Genomic DNA, 19,726 nt, shown 5'->3' with positions numbered 1-19,726 from the left:
CAGGTGATGGCGGCAGGATTATCATGACCAACAAGACCAGTTGGACCAACCAAAACATTGTGACCACCATTTAAAAAAATAAAACTGAGCTTGTGTCGTGTGTAGTCTGCAAAGAGGATTGAATATTTTTAACTATGGATGTCAAAGCGAAGGAGAAGCGGTCTGACAAACTGTTGTTGGTTTGTTGTCGTCAGCTCAAGTGCACAACAAACCAGACAGAGGGAGCTTCACGAGCAGAGCATGTGCTGGGAAATCAGAGACTTGTACAGTGACGTAATGTCGTGGTGGCTCTATCCTGTGTAAAAGTAAACCAGCAAACCAACTCCGGATAGCACCAGGTATACATCTCGGTTGAAAAGAGGGTAATCATCAGAGTTCCTGCAAAGGTTCCCGTCTCCTTTAGAAAATCCTGTGTTGGAAACGCAGCTATTATCCCCCCCCCAAAAAAAAAAGATTGAAAGTAAAGCACAAACCTTGGCTGAAATCTCTAAATATTTGATTCCCTTTAACTGAGAGCAGCTTGACGCCACTTATTCAGCAACACGCCAAGGCGAAGGTCTAGATTCAGCAAAACAAATGTGTGTGAAACGAGTACATTCACACTACATCTCTCTTCTCACAAAAGAAAACAAACACACTCCGCCATTCGAATCCATGTGAGTGACATGTCATAATAATGGGATTAATTCCCTGGAGAAACTGTGACTGGGGAGAAGAAGGAGACGAAGCCTCCTTAGAATAAAACCATCTTTACAAACAACAGTTTTTTTATCAGGGGGAACCAGCTCTGCTGCCTCTCACTCATGCGCTCTACGCTCAGGAGATGACATCATGTTAGGTCAGCTTGGGTTTGAGTGCTCGGCTCTCTCTCTCTCTCTCTCTCTACACATCTGCCATTTCGAGCCCCACGTCCACTTTCTACCTGCTGCTTGCCCTTACCGAGCATGTGCACGTGAATGTGCGCGTGCAGGTGAGGACCTCCTGCAGTGGTAAAGGACTTTGTAAATAAATAATGAGGCTGGATGTTATGAATGCGAGTCGTTATTTGCACACACACACACACACACACAAAAGTGTCGCGCGTGCAGACGGGCTAATGGCGTAGTAAAACGTGGGTAGAGACGAGGGTTCGGATCTCGGCTGTGAGCCACTGTGCAGTGATAGTAAAAAAAACAATGAAGGAACTCGACGGAAGGTGCCACGGTGGGTTTGCATGCGACACACTCACGCACGCTGACCCACATTTGATGCAACGGCGAAATACCAATAACATGGAAGTTTTCACAGCGTCCACACACACACAAATACATAAAAACACCCCCCCGTCACACACATCCATCAAGTGCGCGCTTCACCTGTCAGCCGTGCTCCGCTGCTCTTACTCACCCGCCGGGTGGGGGGGGGGGGGGGGGGCTCCACAACATCCACAATAAAAGGGTTTTCAGCAGGTGCACGGACCCAGCGAATCAAACCGTACTACGCACTTCAGCCCCCGGCGAGGAGGAGCTGCCGCCACCGCCGCTGCTCCTACTCCTGCCGCTGCCGCTACGTGGACTCACCGCCTCTCCGGGGACTCAAACAAACAAGCCACTGTGGTCACTCCACTCTCCCCCCACTTACTCCTCCTCCTCCACACGGCTCCAGGTGCCGGTGCGACCTACCCCCCGCTCCTTCACATCCACTTTTACCGCGTAGCGACCTAGCTTAGCCGAGAGGAAGCGGTCGGTTCGGAGGTGTAAAAAAAACCGTTAGCGACATGAACAGTGACAGCGGCGGGAGGAGAGGAGGAGGAGGAGAAAGCCCGCTCACCTTTCAGGGTCCAAACAGGGGCAGAGGTGGAGGAAGAGGGGGGTATAAGTGCTCCTCTTCCAGGGTGCAGGAGTTCCACGCAGCCCGGGGTCTGTGGCAGATGTCGGTGACACTTTGCGGGGCGCTGCTGTCAGTTGGTGCGGACTTCCTGAATGACGGAGCAGCGCGAGCTCAGCCCTCCGCGGCTCTTCTTGACACACGGCCGGAAATAAAAAAAAGTTGTCGCGTGCGGCGGAGGATGAGCACTTTTTCCTGTTTGTTTTTGTTTTATTTATTTATTCGTTCTTTTTTTTGCGTTTCGTTTCGTCTCACCAACGCATTCCAGCGCCGCAAAGTCGAGTGTTTTTACCCCCCCACACACAAAAAAATCTAACGCAAAAACAATCCAGTTTGTCCTTTGATCCTAAAGATCACAGGTTGAAAGTTGTCGAGCAAATAAGTCCCGAGCCTTGTTTCCTTCGTTAAAGATGCGTGGACTGACCGACTGAACCCGGTTCTGTCGCAACTTCACGCACGGTGATCCAGCGCATGTCCTGAAAGTAGCTCAGTGCGATGCTGCCACCTGCTGTCTGTATTTGAAAGTGTATCTGACGATACTGTTCATCCAAACAGAAGAAGTCACTTTGGGTTATTGAGGAGATTAACAGGAAATAAAGAATAATAATAACGTATGATATGTATATATTTGAGCCTTTAAAATAAAATGTTTAACATTTCTCTTTGCTGAAGCCTTTAATAGATCTTGCACTTGCTCTTGCGCTCTTATATATTTCCTTTTCAGTTCTCTTCTTTTGAATTACACTTTAACGTGCTGCACAACTACATGTATGAAATATTATTATTAAATCGAACCTTTTAAAACAATCGTTACAAAGTGCTTTCAAATATTACATAATCAAAACAAGAAAACCCAACAGCAAAGGCAAGGAGTCAAATAATACGATATCATTTAAAATCAAGACAGAAAATAATATAATACAAACTCTAAAAAGAAAGACCACAAATAAATTAACATACTGTCTCATAAAGAATGAAGGAAGTATAGAACCTTATGTGAAGTATAACTTATAAAAAAGATAAAGATCCTTTTGTGCACATCTATGAGCAGGATCATTGTCTTTTATTCAAAATACATGAAGGTTTAATACAGCTCCTGAGGTGCACAGACTTTGATTGTTATATAAACTCAGTGAATTTGAGAATGAGATTCCATTTTTGTATTACTACTATTCTGTCTACAGGAACATAAGGTGTGTGTTTTTAAGTAAAATGTCCTCTCTTTATGTTCATATCTTCTGCCTTGATGATTATGAAACAGTTGAGTGGTGCTTCAGGCCGGGAACTTCTTCCCCTGTAGCTGATTTTATTTGCATTTTATTTGGGAGACAAAGGCAGAATATTTGGTTTAAGGTTGAGCTGTAAAATACTGTGCAAATTGAAGTTAAAGTAAAATTTATTAAATTTATCACTGACAATTGTTACTGTACCTTTTGTGTCTTATAAAGCCATAAATATCATAAGTTTAAAGCCATGAGGTTTGGGCACTCTACATGCATGACACAAAATATCAAAGCCATGAGGATGAAACAGGAATAATAGGTGACATGTGTCCTTGTACAAAATAAAACACTGAGAAGACATCTTCATTTATTTGTTTTTTATTATTTTTAACACAATACCACAAAACAGTGGAATGTCTCCTGACGGACTCTAAGAGAACACATGCATACAAACCTCTGCAACTAGTGGCTCAGGAGGTGGTCAGCTAATTATCAGAAGGATTCCCCTGCTCATCGAAAGCCAGTTGAAGTGTCTTTGAACAAAACACTGAACCCCGAACAGCTCGCGATGTTTTGTCTGAATTGGGTGAATATGACTTTAAAGTTGTTTTGGATAACAGTATCTTCCAAATCTGTTCAAAACAGTTCCAACTCCCATAATGTTTCAGTAGTTGTACAGCTGTGTCATTTAGACTAGAAATTCTTACCTTATCTTTGACCACTGTTAAAGTCTGCTTCTCAGACGGGACTCGAACCAGCATCCCCTTGTTTAGGAGGCCAGTGCCTTATCACCATTTTCACCCTCTTTTGTTCTCTTGTTTGTCAGCAGGCTAACACACAAACTACTGAACTGATTTCCACAAAACTGGGCGGAAGGATGGGACATTGGCCGGGGAACAACCCCTTTAAATCCACTCAAAAGGTGCAGAGACCATGCCTGTCATCTGTTACCCCGGTCCCAGTTGAGGACCATAGTGGGTGACGATGCCTTCTCTGTTCCGGTGGTGGAGATCCTTGAGGAGATCCATCTAGGAAGAAAATAAAAGGAAAGCTGTGGTTATACTTGAGTTTGTTTTCTTTTGATTTGAAGTGTTATAGTTGTGAGTTCTAAGGACTTGGTCTTAATGTACTTTTGGAACTTTTGATTTTAAGTTTTATCCTCGCTCTGTTTTTACTGACAGTTTCGATAAATCACTAATGACTTTTTTCAAATTCTTTCACTTTAATTTTGTTCTGAAGTTCGGTCCTAAAGTTTGTGATCTTCAACTGATTTAAATTTGGTCCCATTGTTTTCCTTCATTTCTTAATTTATTTAACTTATAAATCACTTTATACCTGTATATTGGAATAAAGTTTATGATCATATGATTATTATTGTCTATTCGCGCTTCAGTGAAAGTGTAGTGAACCATAGATGTAGTGAACCACACTGGTTCCAAAACAAAGAGACCCCATAGCCCCATCCGCCTGTTCGTAAATATGCCTGTTTAAAACTTTCGGCCATAATACTTAATGCGCATATAAAAACGTGCCGATCTTAAACTTTTATACTATAGCTTGACTTATTTGCTTGTTAAATTTTAAAAATATACTTTCCTCTCAACATCACACTTTAATAGTTCCGACATTGTGTACAGGCATAAGGTCGGACAGCTTGATACTCGGGGGGTCCTGCCAGTTGTAGGCGCTGTTCTCAAGCCGAGCTGCAAAAAAACACAAATCGATTGTTTATTTTGTGTTTGTTTACCTTTTTTCCACGCGAACAAATGGCTTCGACGCTACTGTCGCCCATGGTGGACTATTACAACGACGAAGAGGAACTCGACAGCGTGGAGGACGACGACGATCGGAGTTTCAGGGGAAGGGACTCAGAGGAAGGTAACGTTCACCGCGGCTGGGGCTCTGTCTACTTGTTGGAGGAGAAACGGAAACGCGCCGTTGTTGCATTTACGAATTAATTCAATTGCGCCGTGTAGTTTGGGGCTCAGCTGGAAATGCATTATGCACATGCACGATTTGGCGAATCAGGTCCCAAGTAGCGAACGAGTGCAACGCGAGGGGCAACTGCTCACAGTTAGCCTGTTAGCTGCACATGTTAGCGACCCGCCAAACAAGCCCCTGCCCGCTAACACTCCCGGAGGAGGTGAGCTATCAACGGAAGGACCGTTGACACGAGGTGGGTGTTTCCAGGACTGGCAGCGAACTTATACCAACGTTAACCACGATTTAAACACCGCGTTTGACGCTAGCTAACTCCGCTACGCGCACGGAGCGCGAGGGGCGTAAACAATCTTTCTCTCTCCACTCTGCCCACACAATCGCGCAATTGTGCAATAAGGTCACAATAATTGTAATTTAATTCATATTAGACCCACCCTGTTGCAGCTGACCCGGGTGTGTGCACGGTTTTAAATAATGGATGATTGCTAAAAGAAAGGGGGGGGTGGTGGTGGTGTGGGGGGGGGGGTAGTAGCCACCTAGCGTTAATTAGCCAGCTAGCTACGTGACGCTAGTTCCGAGCACTGACAGGTCGCCAGGCTGGTGAAACCCTGCGTGCTGTGTCCGCCGCACCGGCCTCTTCGCACCGCTCTCCCGCACAGGACGGAGGATCGCCGGGGAAAGAGACTCACGGGCAGAGGCGATGGCAGCACCACCACCAGGTTAGCTAGTTTCCCCCCGAATCGGACATTCTGCCTCCGTGTGTGTTTAACTCCTCCGGCTGCCGGTTCTGTTTTCGCCCGAACTACAGCGGCGAGGACGCGGGCTACTCTTTAAAACAGGAGGCTGCGCTAACTTGAGCTAGCACACCAATGCTAACCGAAAATGAAAGCTGCTGTGTCAGCTCAACCCGACCGGGCCTTACCCTTCTCATGTGCCGGGCTGGTTGTCTGAAGGTAACGCGGACTGACAGTAGGATTCGCCGGTGCTTGGTAAACTTGGCTGCCGGAGTTCGCCGCTGGTCTCGGGTGAAACACGTTAGCATTTACTGGTGGACTGACAGCACGAGCAAGTTAGCTTCTGATTTATCTCATCATGCGGCAAATCCTTCACACTCCGCTCGTCACGCTGATGCCATTAGATAACGTGTAAAAGCCCTGATCTCCGGATGCTGGATCATCTCACCTGAGCCTCGTCTATCCCCAACTTTGTTTCGTCTCCGGCGTCCGAGAAGAGTCAAGATGTTTCCCGTCAAACACGGATCTTCCTCCTTATCCAGCAAAAACCACAGAGGGCATTCCCAGGCTGGGTGTTCACCATTACCCTCCCAGTGCCACGCACGTCCTTTCATCAACTGTCTGTCTGTCTCTTCACTCAATTGCATCATCTTCTAAGTGTTGGGAAATCGAATGATGATGTTAATTATTATAATAATTAGACTGATGCACAGTTGTCTCGTGGCGCTGCTGCAGGCTGTCATGCTCACGTGGAGAGAACCGGCTTTGTTTGAGAAGTTCCTTTTGTAATCCGAGCCCTGTCCTGTTCTTCTTCCTCCAGACACAGAGGATGCCAGTGAAACAGACCTGGCCAAGCACGACGAGGATGACTATGTGGAAATCAAAGAACAGTAAGTGGCTCTCAGCAGCACTGCTCAGCGGTTATACACAATTTATAAAAGACATTCATTTAAAGGGTGATGTTTTTAAAAGTAGCCTATGTTTGCCAGTAGTTTCCTTTTAATTTGCCTCATAGTCTAATAATGTGTATAGGGTGAGACAGACTGTCCTTAACACTCGACATGGATGATGGATCTAACTCCTGGGACAGACAGAAATACAACAAATGTTGTGTCTTCCAGAGCACATCAACAACACAATATGTACAACATTAAGTGTCTAACAAATGGAGAGTTGTTTATACAAAAAGAAAATGTCTGACAGAGAGGATGAGAGCAGCCTTGACATTTGTAATTTCAGTGGTATAATAGCAGTGTATGTAGGCAGGCATGTTGTACATCTAAGCAAACTAGTTGTAATCACAATCCAAGCTCAGCTAGATCCACGATGTGGCTGCCGCCCGATCCTGGATTTAACGATAGAGCTCAAGGCATCTGGGGAAGAAGTCAAGTCAGTAACAAGCACTGAGGGGGGGGACACATGACACACTCTGTGTGTCATGTGTCCCCCCGACAGTCAAAGCCTATAGCAGCATAACTAAGAGCTGGACAGATTAGTGAGTCGTCTTTATGGCCGTCAATGTCTCTGGAGCAGGCTCACTGACGACCTGAGGGCAGAAGAGAATGTGCATCTTTTTTAAATGCAAACTCAAGACTATGAACATCTATTGGCTCCCTCTAATTTCATTTTATTTATCATATTTATTGTTCCATCTATTTATTAATATATCTTAGACAGTTTCACTTAATTCCTTGTTTAGAATTCATCAAATTTGCAGTATAATGTTTCCTGAATTCCTGTTAATGGTGTTTTGCTCTGTGCATGAATGAACGTTATGATTTGTATTGCTTTTATTGGTTGTGATATTCCTTCTGCTTTCATTTAATTGCAGAATGTACCAAGACAAACTGGCCTCCTTGAAACGACAGCTGCAGCAGCTGCAAGAAGGTAATCACTCGGATTTATTTTTTTGAATGTGGGAGGAGGAGTTTCATATATGAGTGACTGGTGCAATTTATTTTGTGGGATTTGTGAGAAGACGTGGATTAGTTGACTGGAGGTGTTTGAAGGACACAGTCAAATCCTCTCATACTTGTTATGGTGGTGGTCAGGGATTACATCCTCAGGCTGGGAAGCCAGTTCCAAAGGTGATTCAACCTTACAACACATTCTCAGAGAAACAAACGACAACTGACAACCTGAGCTCTGACACCGACAACTCATTTGAAATCATCCAGACTGTTTACTGATACAAACTAAATGAGTCAACGCTGGTGTTGAATGTACACAGGTTGAGTTTTTTTTTTATTATCCAAATGTAGGAGTCATGTGAGTTGAATTAAGTCAAGTGTGTGGTTGGATACTTAGAGTAGCGCATCAACAATGTCAAAATCGAAAAATATTTATGACATATTTGAATAAATAGCTTGTATTCAAGTTTAAATCACTTAACTTTCACCAGACCCATCTAAGTTATAATTTGATAACACCATGAAGGTATTCCCCTTGCCAAGGAGGATATAATTCTGTTGGTTTGACATCAGGATTACATATATTTGGATAAACATGTTCAGCTTAGACAGTTCTCTGCCAACTTCATTTTAACAGTTGATGTACATGTTTTATTTTCAGGTACTCTGCAGGAGTATCAGAAGAGGATGAAGAAGCTCGACCAGCAGTACAAAGAGAGACTCCGAAATGCAGGTGAGTTGAGCAACATTCAGAAATAGACCACACTGTGTTGATTTTGATGCATCAGCACCAACTGTGCTTGGAGGAGAAAATAACAATTCTGGAGGGCTTCCTAATTTAGTTAGGTTTGTTTGGCGAGGGCAGAACATTGGCTGGTGCTGCAGAACAACACTTTGGACGTGAGAATTAGTAGGAAACCAGCCCAAAGTTAGGAGTAGGAGGGAGGGGGTGTTTTGTGTTTGCATTCTGGCTACATGTTAGTTTTATAACATATCAGTGTGGCTATGTTTACATGTACTCCAGAGTCTTCAAGTGCCTGAAACAGGGAAGTTTGAAAACAGTGCTGGTAATTTTTTAGTCTGGATAGTCTGTCTTCACACAACATGCAATATTACTGGAAAAGTGCAGTGAATCCTTTCTGTGTGTCAAATTTCACTGTGCCCAATTTTTCTGATGATCAAAATGTTGTTAAATTTTTAATTTACGCTGCAAAAAAGATAATAAGGAGAAGCTCAGACCCTGGTAATCGACTTAGATAATGATCAACTGAGAACTTGACTTAGAAAAGATAAAAGGCTGAAACACAGTATAAGATGCATCCCTAATGGCTTGACGCTTTGATTTCAAGTTCACAGATGTTTGCTTAAAGCTTACTTAGCGTTCGCCTTTTCTAGTCTTGAAGGGTAATCAGAGTCGACTCAGATATAATGTACCGGTGGTGAAGTTCATGACATTCAACTGATTTTGTTCTACGTGACCAGTTCTGTTTTTCCTTCCCTTTTACAGATCTGTTCCTCCAACTTGAGGTGAGTTATATTCATCTCCAGCCGGCGTCTGCATGACTGATTTAACAAAACTCCCTCTCGTATTTTCTCGGCATTATGAGGAAAACATGCTTCTTCTCTCTGTGATTTCTTCCTGTCATCCGTCCGCAGACAGAGCAGGTGGAGAGGAATTACATCAAGGAGAAGAAGGCAGCGGTGAAGGAGTTTGACGACAAAAAGGTGGAACTGAAGGAGAACCTAATTGCGGAGCTGGAGGAGAAGAAGAAGATGATTGAGAATGAAAAACTAACAATGGAGCTGACAGGTGGTAAGAGAGCCAGAGCGGGATGATTAATCATGACCTCTCATAGTGAAAGAAGAGAGAGGGAGATAAAGGGAATAAAGCTGTATGTGGCTGGTGGAAGTGAGTTGTTCTCTCGACACTTTAAATATTAAATTGTCTGACTCAAGAAGGACTTATCAGATTCAGTAAATGAAGATGTTACCGTGAATCCTTTTCAATGTGCTTTTTGAGAAACCACAGACGTTATTTTGACATTTCTTTTCATTCATAGATTCAATGGAGGTAAAACCTATCATGACCAGGAAGCTGAGGAGACGACCTAATGATCCAGTCCCAATTCCAGACAAACGGAGAAAACCTGCACCAGATATCCTTCACAGACTTTACAGACACAAGAGCTCAGGGCAAAGAAAATTCTTCATTCTCCATATGTCCACTTTATTCTTGACATTTTGACTTCCTCTGATTTATTTGGTTATTTATGAAATGGAGAAATATTCTTTCATCCAGTTTTTGAGTCTATTCTTGTCATTTCCACTTTATTCTCAAAATGCAAATGCAGAAAACTCCATCCTCTTTTCTATTCTAGTGCCTTACCATCTTAAATCTGAGGAGTAAAATATGTAGCAAATTTACAGTCAGAATATTTCTTCTTTGTCCAGATACTTTTATGATTCCCCCTGAAGAGTTTTGTTTTCAGTGCACTCACAGCTTTTTCGATGCTCCTTAATTCTTCAAACCTCAGCTAAATTATTTGTTGACAGATGAACAGATCATGGAAGATCTCAGAACACTTAATAAGGTTAGTGTGTCCGGATCAACTAATATTAAAAGTGTTCCTACTCAATGTCATTTCTTTTGATTATTTGTTTAACGCTTTCTCTTTTGCAGCTTAAATCGCCGAAGCGGCCCGGTATGTCAATACTCGGTGAGTCCCCGCATCGTCTTACAAAATGTATTCTCCAGTTCAATAAATCATGTCATTTAGAGAAGTTTGGAACTAACCAGATGTTTCTCCCTCTTCAGTATCGCCCTCGTCCCCAGAACATGTCCCCTCGGTTCCCATTGAAAGCCCCACCCAGCGCTACGAGGCTCGCATCGAGGAGGGGAAGCTTTACTACGACAAAAGATGGTACATTTAAAGTTTCACCCTTAGAACCATTGTCTCATTGTTTGTGTTTCCCCCCCTGACAATGCACAGCTCAAGCCACCACTAGATGGCCACGTTGCAGTGGTTTTGACGGCTCTGGAGCTCTGCTGGTCCTCATGTAACAGTTTACAGCAGCACTTTGATGGCTGCCTCTTTTTGTCTAGGCTGCAGAAAGAGCTATTACTCAACAGCCTCGAAACAAGTGCTGGTGCTTGAAGCCACAATAGAAATGAATATGCAGAGGGTGTGGGTGACGAATGCAAAGAGAATGAAAAATCCTTGACCAAACACAGCCTCCGATGACTTTCTGTTTGAGAGCAGACCTCCGCATCAGAAGTGAATACATTTGAATTGGGTAAAAATAATAGAGTAGTGTCTTATTAGTCACTGATGGAGACGGGAGAAGTTGAGACGCCAGCTGTGAGGTTCGTGCACGGTTCTTTTAAAGGCAAAGTCTCTTTTATTCATCGCTGAAGAAGACGAAGCCGAAAAAACCTCCTCAAAGAACCACAGAGAGACACGTGCGTCATTATTCTTCAGCGGCTGCTTAATGATCAAATGCTTTGACTGTCAGTCGCCTCCCTTGGGTTGGTTTTGTCCTCTGACAGTTTGGAGCCATTAAAAAGAGACTTTTTGTTTTGAATTTCCAGTCCAATTATCCATTTAGAGCGATCTCAGGGGGCTGTGGTTTATTCAGCTGGGTGAAGTAAGGTATAATGCACCTCTCTCCTGTCGGCTCTCGTCCATCGATCGTTCCTCAGCGTGAAAACTCAAGCTGTTCTTTTTTTTTTGTGTGTGTTTCTTTGTGTTGATAGGTACCACAAGAGTCAGGCCATCTACCTGGAATCAAAAGACAACACGAAGATCAGCTGTGTCATCAGCTCAGTCGGGACCAATGAGGTGAGTTCCAGCTCCTGTCACATGAAACACGTTTATTCCATAAAGGAGACGCATGATGAAAGTGTTTCATTCCTCTAGTGTGACGCAAAGATTTTTTTGCGAATTTGAAAGTTCGCTAAAGTTAAAGAACTATGGCCGACATTTCCTACAAGTGCAGGAAGAGGGTGACCAACCACAACAGAGCAGACTGGGCTTTATAATATTTGTGATCGCTGTGCTCATGATTTAATGAACTGTCTCTTTTATCATGCTGCCATTGTAAAGCTCTGTAGCGTAGATTTCGAAAAGTGCTCTATAAATATAGATATATAAAGTTATTGTTATCAAGGGGTGGCAAGGGGATGAAATACATATTGTTCAGTGTAGTTTCTCATTAGTGTGTATTTTATGTTAAGATCTCATGATCCGTGTTCTTTTATCAGCTCTGCTATGAGACTTGATAGAATTTAAAGGGAATGTTGGGCCAGATTTAGTTTGTGTTTTAACACAATGTGCCGATTACTGATCAACACAAGACGAACACTGAAGAGAAGCGATTGACTTGAAAAGGAAAGTTCCTCATTCTGCAGAAATCTGATGTGAATGTATTTCTGGAGCTCCCTGAGTGTGTAGTTGACGTGGGTTTGGATTTCTTCTCACTACCTGTCCTCTGGTAGATGATGCTGGTGTATACTGATGTATTGTCTCAGAGACAGCAGCTGCTTTGGAATGTGCTTGTGTCTAAATGGTCTTTGTCTTTGCTCTCCAGATTTGGGTGAGGAAGACGAGCGACAGCACGAAGATGAGGATCTACCTGGGCCAGCTGCAGAGGGGAGCGTTTGTCATCCGTCGACGGTCGGCCGCATGAGACGCTTCCCCTCCCCTCCCCCCATCTGTTCATTCATTCATTCATCCCCCCCGCTCGTTCATCCACCGTTTTGCCCATTGGTGCATCCCTGTTGAGTTTGACATGAGGCTTCTTCATCCTATACACTACCCATCTACACACACACTCATAGAATCTTTCATGGCCAAGGATATGTCACCAGATTTGTTTTTCTCACACAAACCAACCTCTCGCACGGTAAAAGTCGTCCTATAGACAAGTGGCTGTTTTCCAGCATTATTTGTCACTATGTGGCACGTGTGTGGAGGTGGCTGTGGCTCAAAATGGTGGCTTTGATGCTGTCGACACAAATCCTTTCTCTCTCCCGCAGCCTCATTAACGTTGATCATTAAGTTATTTTTCTGGAACAGCTTCATGTAGACCCACACAAACAGTTTTCAAGCCTTTCAAGCTGTCGACCTGCTGATGAGTAACAAAGCACGAACTGGAGGAACCCTTGTTGACAGGATTTGTATTGTTTTTTATATAAAAACACACCGATCAGGCCTGGACGTGATGACGAGATGAGGAAAGGCTTCAGGTTTGAACATCATCAACCCCTCACGTGAAGACGTTACACGAGTCGAACCCTTTTCCAAACATTAGAACTTTTGCACTGTCATTAAGACGCGGAGCCCTGTTATGCTTATTAGAGAAAAAAAATGTATTTTGAAGATTTCTGTGTTAATATTTTTATGTAATTTCGTCATCCTCTCCATATGTGAACAATCTGGATGATTTCAACAATGTTTGCATTTGGAGCATCACGTGGACTGTTAATTTGTACTGTGTTCCATTTTATTAAAATGTTTTCTGCCTTTTATCATTGTGGTGAGTTGGACTGTTGGATGGCGCAGTATTAGTTTTGTGATTTGTTCCCGAAAATACACAAAGTACTTGTACAAGGAAGCACTTAATCCATTTGGATCAATCTGGAATCTTGTCGCTAGCTTCTCCGTGACTGAGATATTTTTGTTCTTATTGTTGTTTTACTTTTAGCATCTGTCGTGTGTTAGAAACTTCAACACTTACTCACTGGGAATTCTCAGGACATTTTCCTGCTGTACTCACACGAGCTCCCTCTGATGTTCTCTAGACATTTTTCAGGAGGGCTGGCAGGACAAGTTCTGGAAAATGTCCAGAGCAACTCTGACATTTGTCTTTTCACATACAGCCCCTCCAGAAAATATCAGGTTATGTTCACAAGTATGAACTTCAGTGCATATTTGTAAAGGTCACCAGTCTGTCCCATATAGAGACAAACAACCATTCACTCTCCCATTCACCCTGATGGTTGATTAAGAATCTGTCATTAACACCAGTCTGCAGGTCGTTGGACTGTGGGAGGAAGCCGGAGGAAAACCATGCAACACGGGGCGAACCAGGAATTAACTCCGGAACCGTTTTTACTGTGAGGCAGCAGGGCTCACCGCAGCCGCAGCGCCACCGTGCCGCCCAAGACGAAGAGTACAAATCTATTAGTTCTGATCATAAGTGCTATTAATTTATTAATTAGCGCCATTAGACTATATTAATATAGACGACATGACTGCTGCAGTGTAGGTCATAAACCCTGCCTCCTCTATGTTAGCGGATGGAAACAAACTAATAGATCAAAGTATACTCATAAGTAATCTTTTAGGTTTCTGATAAGTTTAAATTTATTTGATGCATAGAATTGTGGTCAAACATGATTGACAGCTGAGACTGACTCGAGATTGAGTCAGTCTTTTCCAAGATGGCCTCACCAAGCTACACTGCATCTTTAAAAGTGATACTACAGTAAATATAAATGTTGAAAAGACAGACTGACACATAAACACCAAGTGCAACCACCTCGGTGCCACAGCAGCAGGCGTCTCCAGGATCTTATTTTTACACGATGACACGCGAGGTGAAACAACACTCGCCCCCAAGCAAAATGACCACAGACTGACATGAAGCCTCCGGGAGTGAAAAAACACAACCTCAGTGAGGTGCTAGACAAACCACAGACACACACAATGATGTCACTTTGTTGTTTTCAGACTGGATGTCTTGCACCTATGTAGCAGAGGTGAGTGTCCTCGGGCTCAGTGTCTCTGCAGGTTCGTTGGCTTTACAAATAGCTCTTATTCAATGGTATTTCATTTTGAATGGGTTTAGTGGACATTCTTTTGTTCACCTGGATATAACAATGTAGTTCCTGGGCTTTAATCGTGAATTAACACATTTGACATGTATCCTCCTCCCTCACCTCCCACTGATGCTCTATTTTTACTGCTCAGACGACTCCCACTTAACATCATTGTTTTTTTTACACACAGTTAGATTGTGTACATGACCCCCCCCCACCCTCCCCCTCACATCCATGCCTTTCAAGGGACCCACGACTCGCTCTCGGGAAGTGTTTCAGTCTCCATCTTTCACTGAGGCTGCATGTTTACACTGTCTTGAATCAATATGCTGAATAAGCCAGGGAGCGAGGAGGAGCACTCCAGCTTGCAGACAGTCCTCTGGTGATGAATCAATTCTTCCTCATACACGATGAGTTTCCACCAGAGTGAGTAAAACACCTGCTGACATTCCAAACAAAAGGAAGCTCTCCATCCGCCCATGAGCAGAAGTGATTACAGAGCTCTGGCCGCGGTCGGGGGGGGGTTTGTTGGGGAGTCTTGCAGGAGCTGTAATACTTTTTGGTGGTTATTGCTTGTGTGCATAAAAAGTCACCGGGGGCATCAATAAAAAATAAATAAATCCCCCACCAGCCGCGATTCCAGCACTGAACTCCCTCTTTCATCCTAAATTGAGCATTCGCTCCACTGCATGTTGGTGCTCCAGCTCATGGCTGCAGGGCGGAGAGCTGCATCTCTCTCCGCGCTATCTGCCGGGAACCGAGTGGAGTCCAGGCAGAGTTGGATTTGCCTCTGGTGGTCTCCTTCACAACCCTGCTAGGCCCTGCCCGTGTGTGTGTGAGTGTTCCTGGAGTTTATCAGTCTCCAGCAGCTCCTCACTCTAGGTGAGGAGTTGGCTTACAGCAGCAGCTCCTCAGTTGACTCTTGATATTTGACCCCCGGGCTGCGGAGTCGAGCCGCAGCCTCGCCGGGCCGTTTGGAAATATTGATCCTTTTAAACATTGATGCTGTTAAAGCAGCAGCGGCTAATTAGGAATACAGGTCATCGGATCAACTATTAAGTCGCTCTGAACTTTTTTGGTTTAGTTTATCTTTTGATGTTTTACGCACTGAGCGAGCCCAACGTAGCATAAAGCAGAGCAGAGTTAAATAAATCATCCGTCTCCGAGGCCAGGGTGTGAGCCTCTGATGTGGGAACACTGTATTTCAAATAACAACTTTTTATTTATTATTGTTGATCCTTTTTTTGGTTGCCAGAGAAGGATCTGTCCTCATATTCACTTCCTCCTCCGCTTCTCAAAGGTCCAAACAAAACCGAAGCAAGCAGCACGTGGACGCCTTCTTTCAAGAGCCATCTTTGAAAACGTTGTGTTTTCCTCACTAATGACTTCAGGAGAAGTTTAGCTTGTACAAATTAAATCTCGCTGTGTGTGTGTTTTTTCCTGCTAATTCAAAGGGAATAGCTTAATGAAGAAAGTCTCCTTTAAACACTGAGAGCATTTTGCACTTTACACGCCTCCTGCAGCTGCTGCCACAGTTAAAAAAAGGTGCAGCAGCATTATCACAGCTTGCTTTACCAATGGAAAATTCACAGTTCACAAGATCCACACAGTGTCAAACAAGGTAATCTCTTAAAATGTATTTAATCACCAATGAACGTCACAAGAGCAGCACATTGGTTCAGCTTATTTTAAAACGACGTGTGATTTATCCTCGTGGAACTTTGATATTTGCTCTGTGATTTTTTATCACATTCACTTATTTCCTGTTTTAAATCGTTGTCTTCTGTGAACTTCACTTCCTGTGTTCGTCTGGTTTCCCTCTTTCCCTGATGACACGCACCTGTGTCTTGTTCACTTCCTGTACGTGTTCTTCTTCTTGTGGTTTTCTTTGTTTCCCAGTAGGAATCCCAGAATTCAGATGTTTTATCTGTTGACAACAGTTTTGTGGACACCGTCAGCTGATTTAACTGCCAACCCGCTCATCCACCCGTCAGTCACAGATTTTGTTTGATCAAGTTCTCGTGTGGGATCCGTTCTTTAACCATTCGGAGATTTGGCCAATGTTCTATTAGGAGAATGTTTGGTTTTGGGATGACGTGTCGGCTGTGGAGGAGTCACAAGGTTTAGAATTTGGAGGCCTTCAGTCAAAAGGGACCCCCACAAGCCAGTAAACCCTTTTTGCTGATTGGCTCATCCAGCTTTCTTTCTTTCCCACATACAGAGCCAAGGCTGTTCATTCAAACACAGCTAGCAGATCGTGAATCAGCAGAATTAGAAAAAAATGGTATAGGATTGAAATCCTTTATATCCCACCTTTTATTATTTGGAGCACAATTATAATAAATTACCAGTTGAGGCTGCAGGGGGCACTGTTGCTCAGTAAGAGTTACATAGTGTTGCTTTAAAAGCTCAAAACCACAACAGCACAAAGATACCGATGGATGAAGATGAATTTCACATAATATAAAACATGTTATCCTCATAGATGCTGGTTTTCTATTATTTTTACATTTCACATGTTGTGATCTCATCCTATTCTTTACTGGAAGTGTGTTGAAGTATTTGTGTTATTGCTTCTTATACCTGAGGACAGAATCTGAATACTCACTCAAGCGCTCCAGGCATAGCCGTGTGAGTCCTTCATTCTTTTTCTGAACGTGGGCTGCCCCTCCTGAGCTGTTCTGCTTCAAGCTTTGTGCCCTCAGAAGGTTTTTATTCCTTCTTCCACACAGTGCTCTGCACACTCATCCACCTCAGGACGACTACAGACGTTGTTTCCTGTCATGTCCCGTGCCCTTGTCGTCCCCCATGCATAGTTATTCGCCCTCAGATGAGAACAGGACATGACAGTGGACAAGGCCAGTATGACTGTCCTCAACATACAGAGCAGGTGATTTATACAGGGAATGACAAAGGAATGGCAGCTCATTTCAAAGCATGAACCCCCAGGAGGCTGTTTTTCTCCATCATTATTTGCACTCCTGGAGGAACTACCAGCTCCACGGTGAAGGCAAGTGCCAGAGTGGCAATAATCTCTTTAAAGATCACCCTCTCGGGCGTTTTCATACCTCAGGGAACAACTCCTGTGTAGAAGACAAGACGAGAGAAAGATGGAGATGTAGCTTCCTGGATACCACGACCCGAGCATCGCAACCGATCTAGTGTTTGGTTTATGGGAATTAGCACGTGGGACTAATCAGCTGCCGTCGTACTCAGACGTGATGAAAGATGACATGGAGCCACTTTGACACGAATAATTTAACGGAGGGTAACGACGAGTTCAGCAATCAAAAGGACGAAGGCAGCGAGAGGATTGACACCACATGACGGGAAAATGTCAGTGTGATATAATACATAATATTCTGTTTGCATGAATACCAGCACTAATGCTGGTGTGCTTCTAAACGCACACTGCAGGACACAACATGCATGTACAACCTTACGACCTTGGGCTTTTGTCGCTTCGAGGTGAATATGAATACACATTTCACATCATTATCTTCTTCTTGTCACACAACAACATAGGAATTCTGTAATTTTGCCTTTTCAACAAACGGCACGTGTGGAGTAACCTCTCAGCTCCGAGCAGTGACCTTCACACCGACCTTGGGATCCAGTTGGGAACGTGAGATCACTCATCTTCTGATAAGATTTGCTCTGATAAGAGGAAGTTGTCTGGCAAGCCTTCTGTGTCTGCCCCCCCCCCCTCCCAAAGGAAAGCAAAGGAATCAAAAGTCCCCCATAACCTCAGGAGGTGTATCCGCTTTCTGCCTGGTTTATGTTCAGAGAGGAGGAGAAACATGGGGAGAGGCTGGAGGATAGAAAGATGAACTGTGCAGTCATCTGTAAACAGCTGTTCACAATAGGTTTGTCATGCGAGATCTGTATTCACGGTTTCTCCTCCAGGTGCTCCATCACCTCCGGAGACGTCCCTACCTTGAACAGACGGAGTTCTGGGAGGCAGGGAGACGTATGGAAAATGCTGTCTACAAAATTAATATCTCCTCCAATGTTGTATGGAAAATGCTGCAACATAGTTTTAATACCTTGTTGCAGTGTTGGAGCCCACGCACTTCAATGGTGACGCATATTAATTGCATAAATTTGCACATAATTCAAAATCGGATTTCAACGTGGTCGATTATTAAGCATAATAAGATTTTGGATATGCAAAAAAATACTCCTCGGAAAAAGAAAGGTGAGGGGAAAGGGAATCAACGTAAAACCATGGGTTTCTTGTAAAAATCTAAGTTATCTCTTACATAAGGACAGAAGAATACTCAAGTGACTTAGGTATTATGGGAAAGTTTAAGTGTTTAAATGAAAGACTTTATTTAAACCCTTTCAAACTTAGATACTCCCTTAAACAATCTAAAATAGCAGAGTGTCTCTAGACTGTGTTCTATTCTAGGGAAAATTGTGGAAGCAGTTTTTAAACAAATTTCCCAGTTCCCAGGAAATGTTTTCTCGTGCTCTTCAAATAACCCCAAAGTTTCTCTCACAGGTTATAAACTCAGAAGTAGTAGTGGATAAAAACTTTCTCCTGTTGTTCAGGTGCTGCATCCTGCGGAGGACGAGGTCTACCTGACCCACAAAGACCTCCTACTCATGGGCTGCGTAGACCGAACCGCAATGAGACGCTCACATCTGTACGCTAACAGAAGCTATAGAGCTAAAACGGGGAGAAGCTGTTGCAGATTCAGTATAAAAACAACACCTCTAACCCTCGTTAATTAACTCGCTGTAACTTTAATCTGTTAAAAACCTACATTTCACACTTACAGCTGTGTTTACATTGGAGAGAGCAACGCTAGCTGTTTCCACTTGTTTCCTGATGCTAAGCTAAGCTAACTGGTGGTGTCAATCTTCAAATCTGACAAGTGAGCAAAAGAGTATTTTCATAAATGTTGAGTTCCATGTCAGTGGGTGAGACATGGACTGAATTAAAAGTACATGTTAAAATACATTTGGTCTCTAAAATGGTTCCTTTGGTTTTAGGCTGTTCACACTGATGCATGTGTTCATGTTTCTGATAAGTTTGGTTCTATGTAGTTATCTGAGGATATAAACAGAAGGAGAAATGTCACGGTTGCCAGTTAAGACTCAAGATTAAAAAGCGAAATATAGCGGCACCGGGATTCTGTGGCACTATATGGAGATGCTTCATCCAAACATGCCAGAAAATGTGAATTCTACAGTGGTGTCTCAGAGCAGTGCAGACCTGCCAGGGAC

At 43.5% G+C, this 19,726-nt stretch overlaps 2 protein-coding genes across 7 annotated transcripts in view; one reads left to right on the top strand and one right to left on the bottom strand.

Annotated features, from left to right (window-relative positions):
• Positions 1-2,285, bottom strand: part of taok3a (TAO kinase 3a) — a 59,832-nt gene extending 57,547 nt beyond the window's left edge. Inside the window, exon 1 of one of the 4 annotated variants that reach the window (XM_062381430.1) lies at positions 1,810-2,285. The gene's annotated coding sequence lies outside the window, so the exon portion shown is untranslated. The other 3 variants (XM_062381433.1, XM_062381432.1, XM_062381431.1) reach the window with 3 other exon arrangements.
• A 2,477-nt stretch (positions 2,286-4,762) lies between these two features.
• Positions 4,763-13,201, top strand: suds3 (SDS3 homolog, SIN3A corepressor complex component). 3 transcript variants are annotated; one of them, XM_062381760.1, is made up of 12 exons: positions 4,763-4,967; positions 6,585-6,654; positions 7,596-7,651; positions 8,336-8,407; positions 9,182-9,201; positions 9,331-9,487; positions 9,735-9,830; positions 10,204-10,265; positions 10,355-10,391; positions 10,490-10,595; positions 11,429-11,513; positions 12,262-13,201. In XM_062381760.1, exons 1-12 carry the CDS (start codon positions 4,856-4,858, stop codon positions 12,358-12,360), a joined length of 972 nt encoding a protein of 323 aa, XP_062237744.1. In that variant the 5' UTR covers positions 4,763-4,855; the 3' UTR covers positions 12,361-13,201. The 3 variants fall into 3 exon arrangements, with proteins under 3 accessions (XP_062237744.1, XP_062237743.1, XP_062237745.1); XM_062381759.1 differs by lacking the exon at positions 4,763-4,967 and adding an exon at positions 4,990-5,265; XM_062381761.1 differs by lacking the exon at positions 4,763-4,967 and adding an exon at positions 5,578-5,749.
• The last annotated feature ends 6,525 nt before the right edge of the window (positions 13,202-19,726 follow it).

The sequence above is a fragment of the Platichthys flesus genome, chromosome 3 (genome assembly GCF_949316205.1).
Source record: "Platichthys flesus chromosome 3, fPlaFle2.1, whole genome shotgun sequence".
Lineage (NCBI taxonomy): Eukaryota > Metazoa > Chordata > Actinopteri > Pleuronectiformes > Pleuronectidae > Platichthys > Platichthys flesus.
The sequence above is the reverse complement of the archived record's forward strand: the minus strand, read 5'-3'. Positions and strand labels throughout refer to the sequence as shown.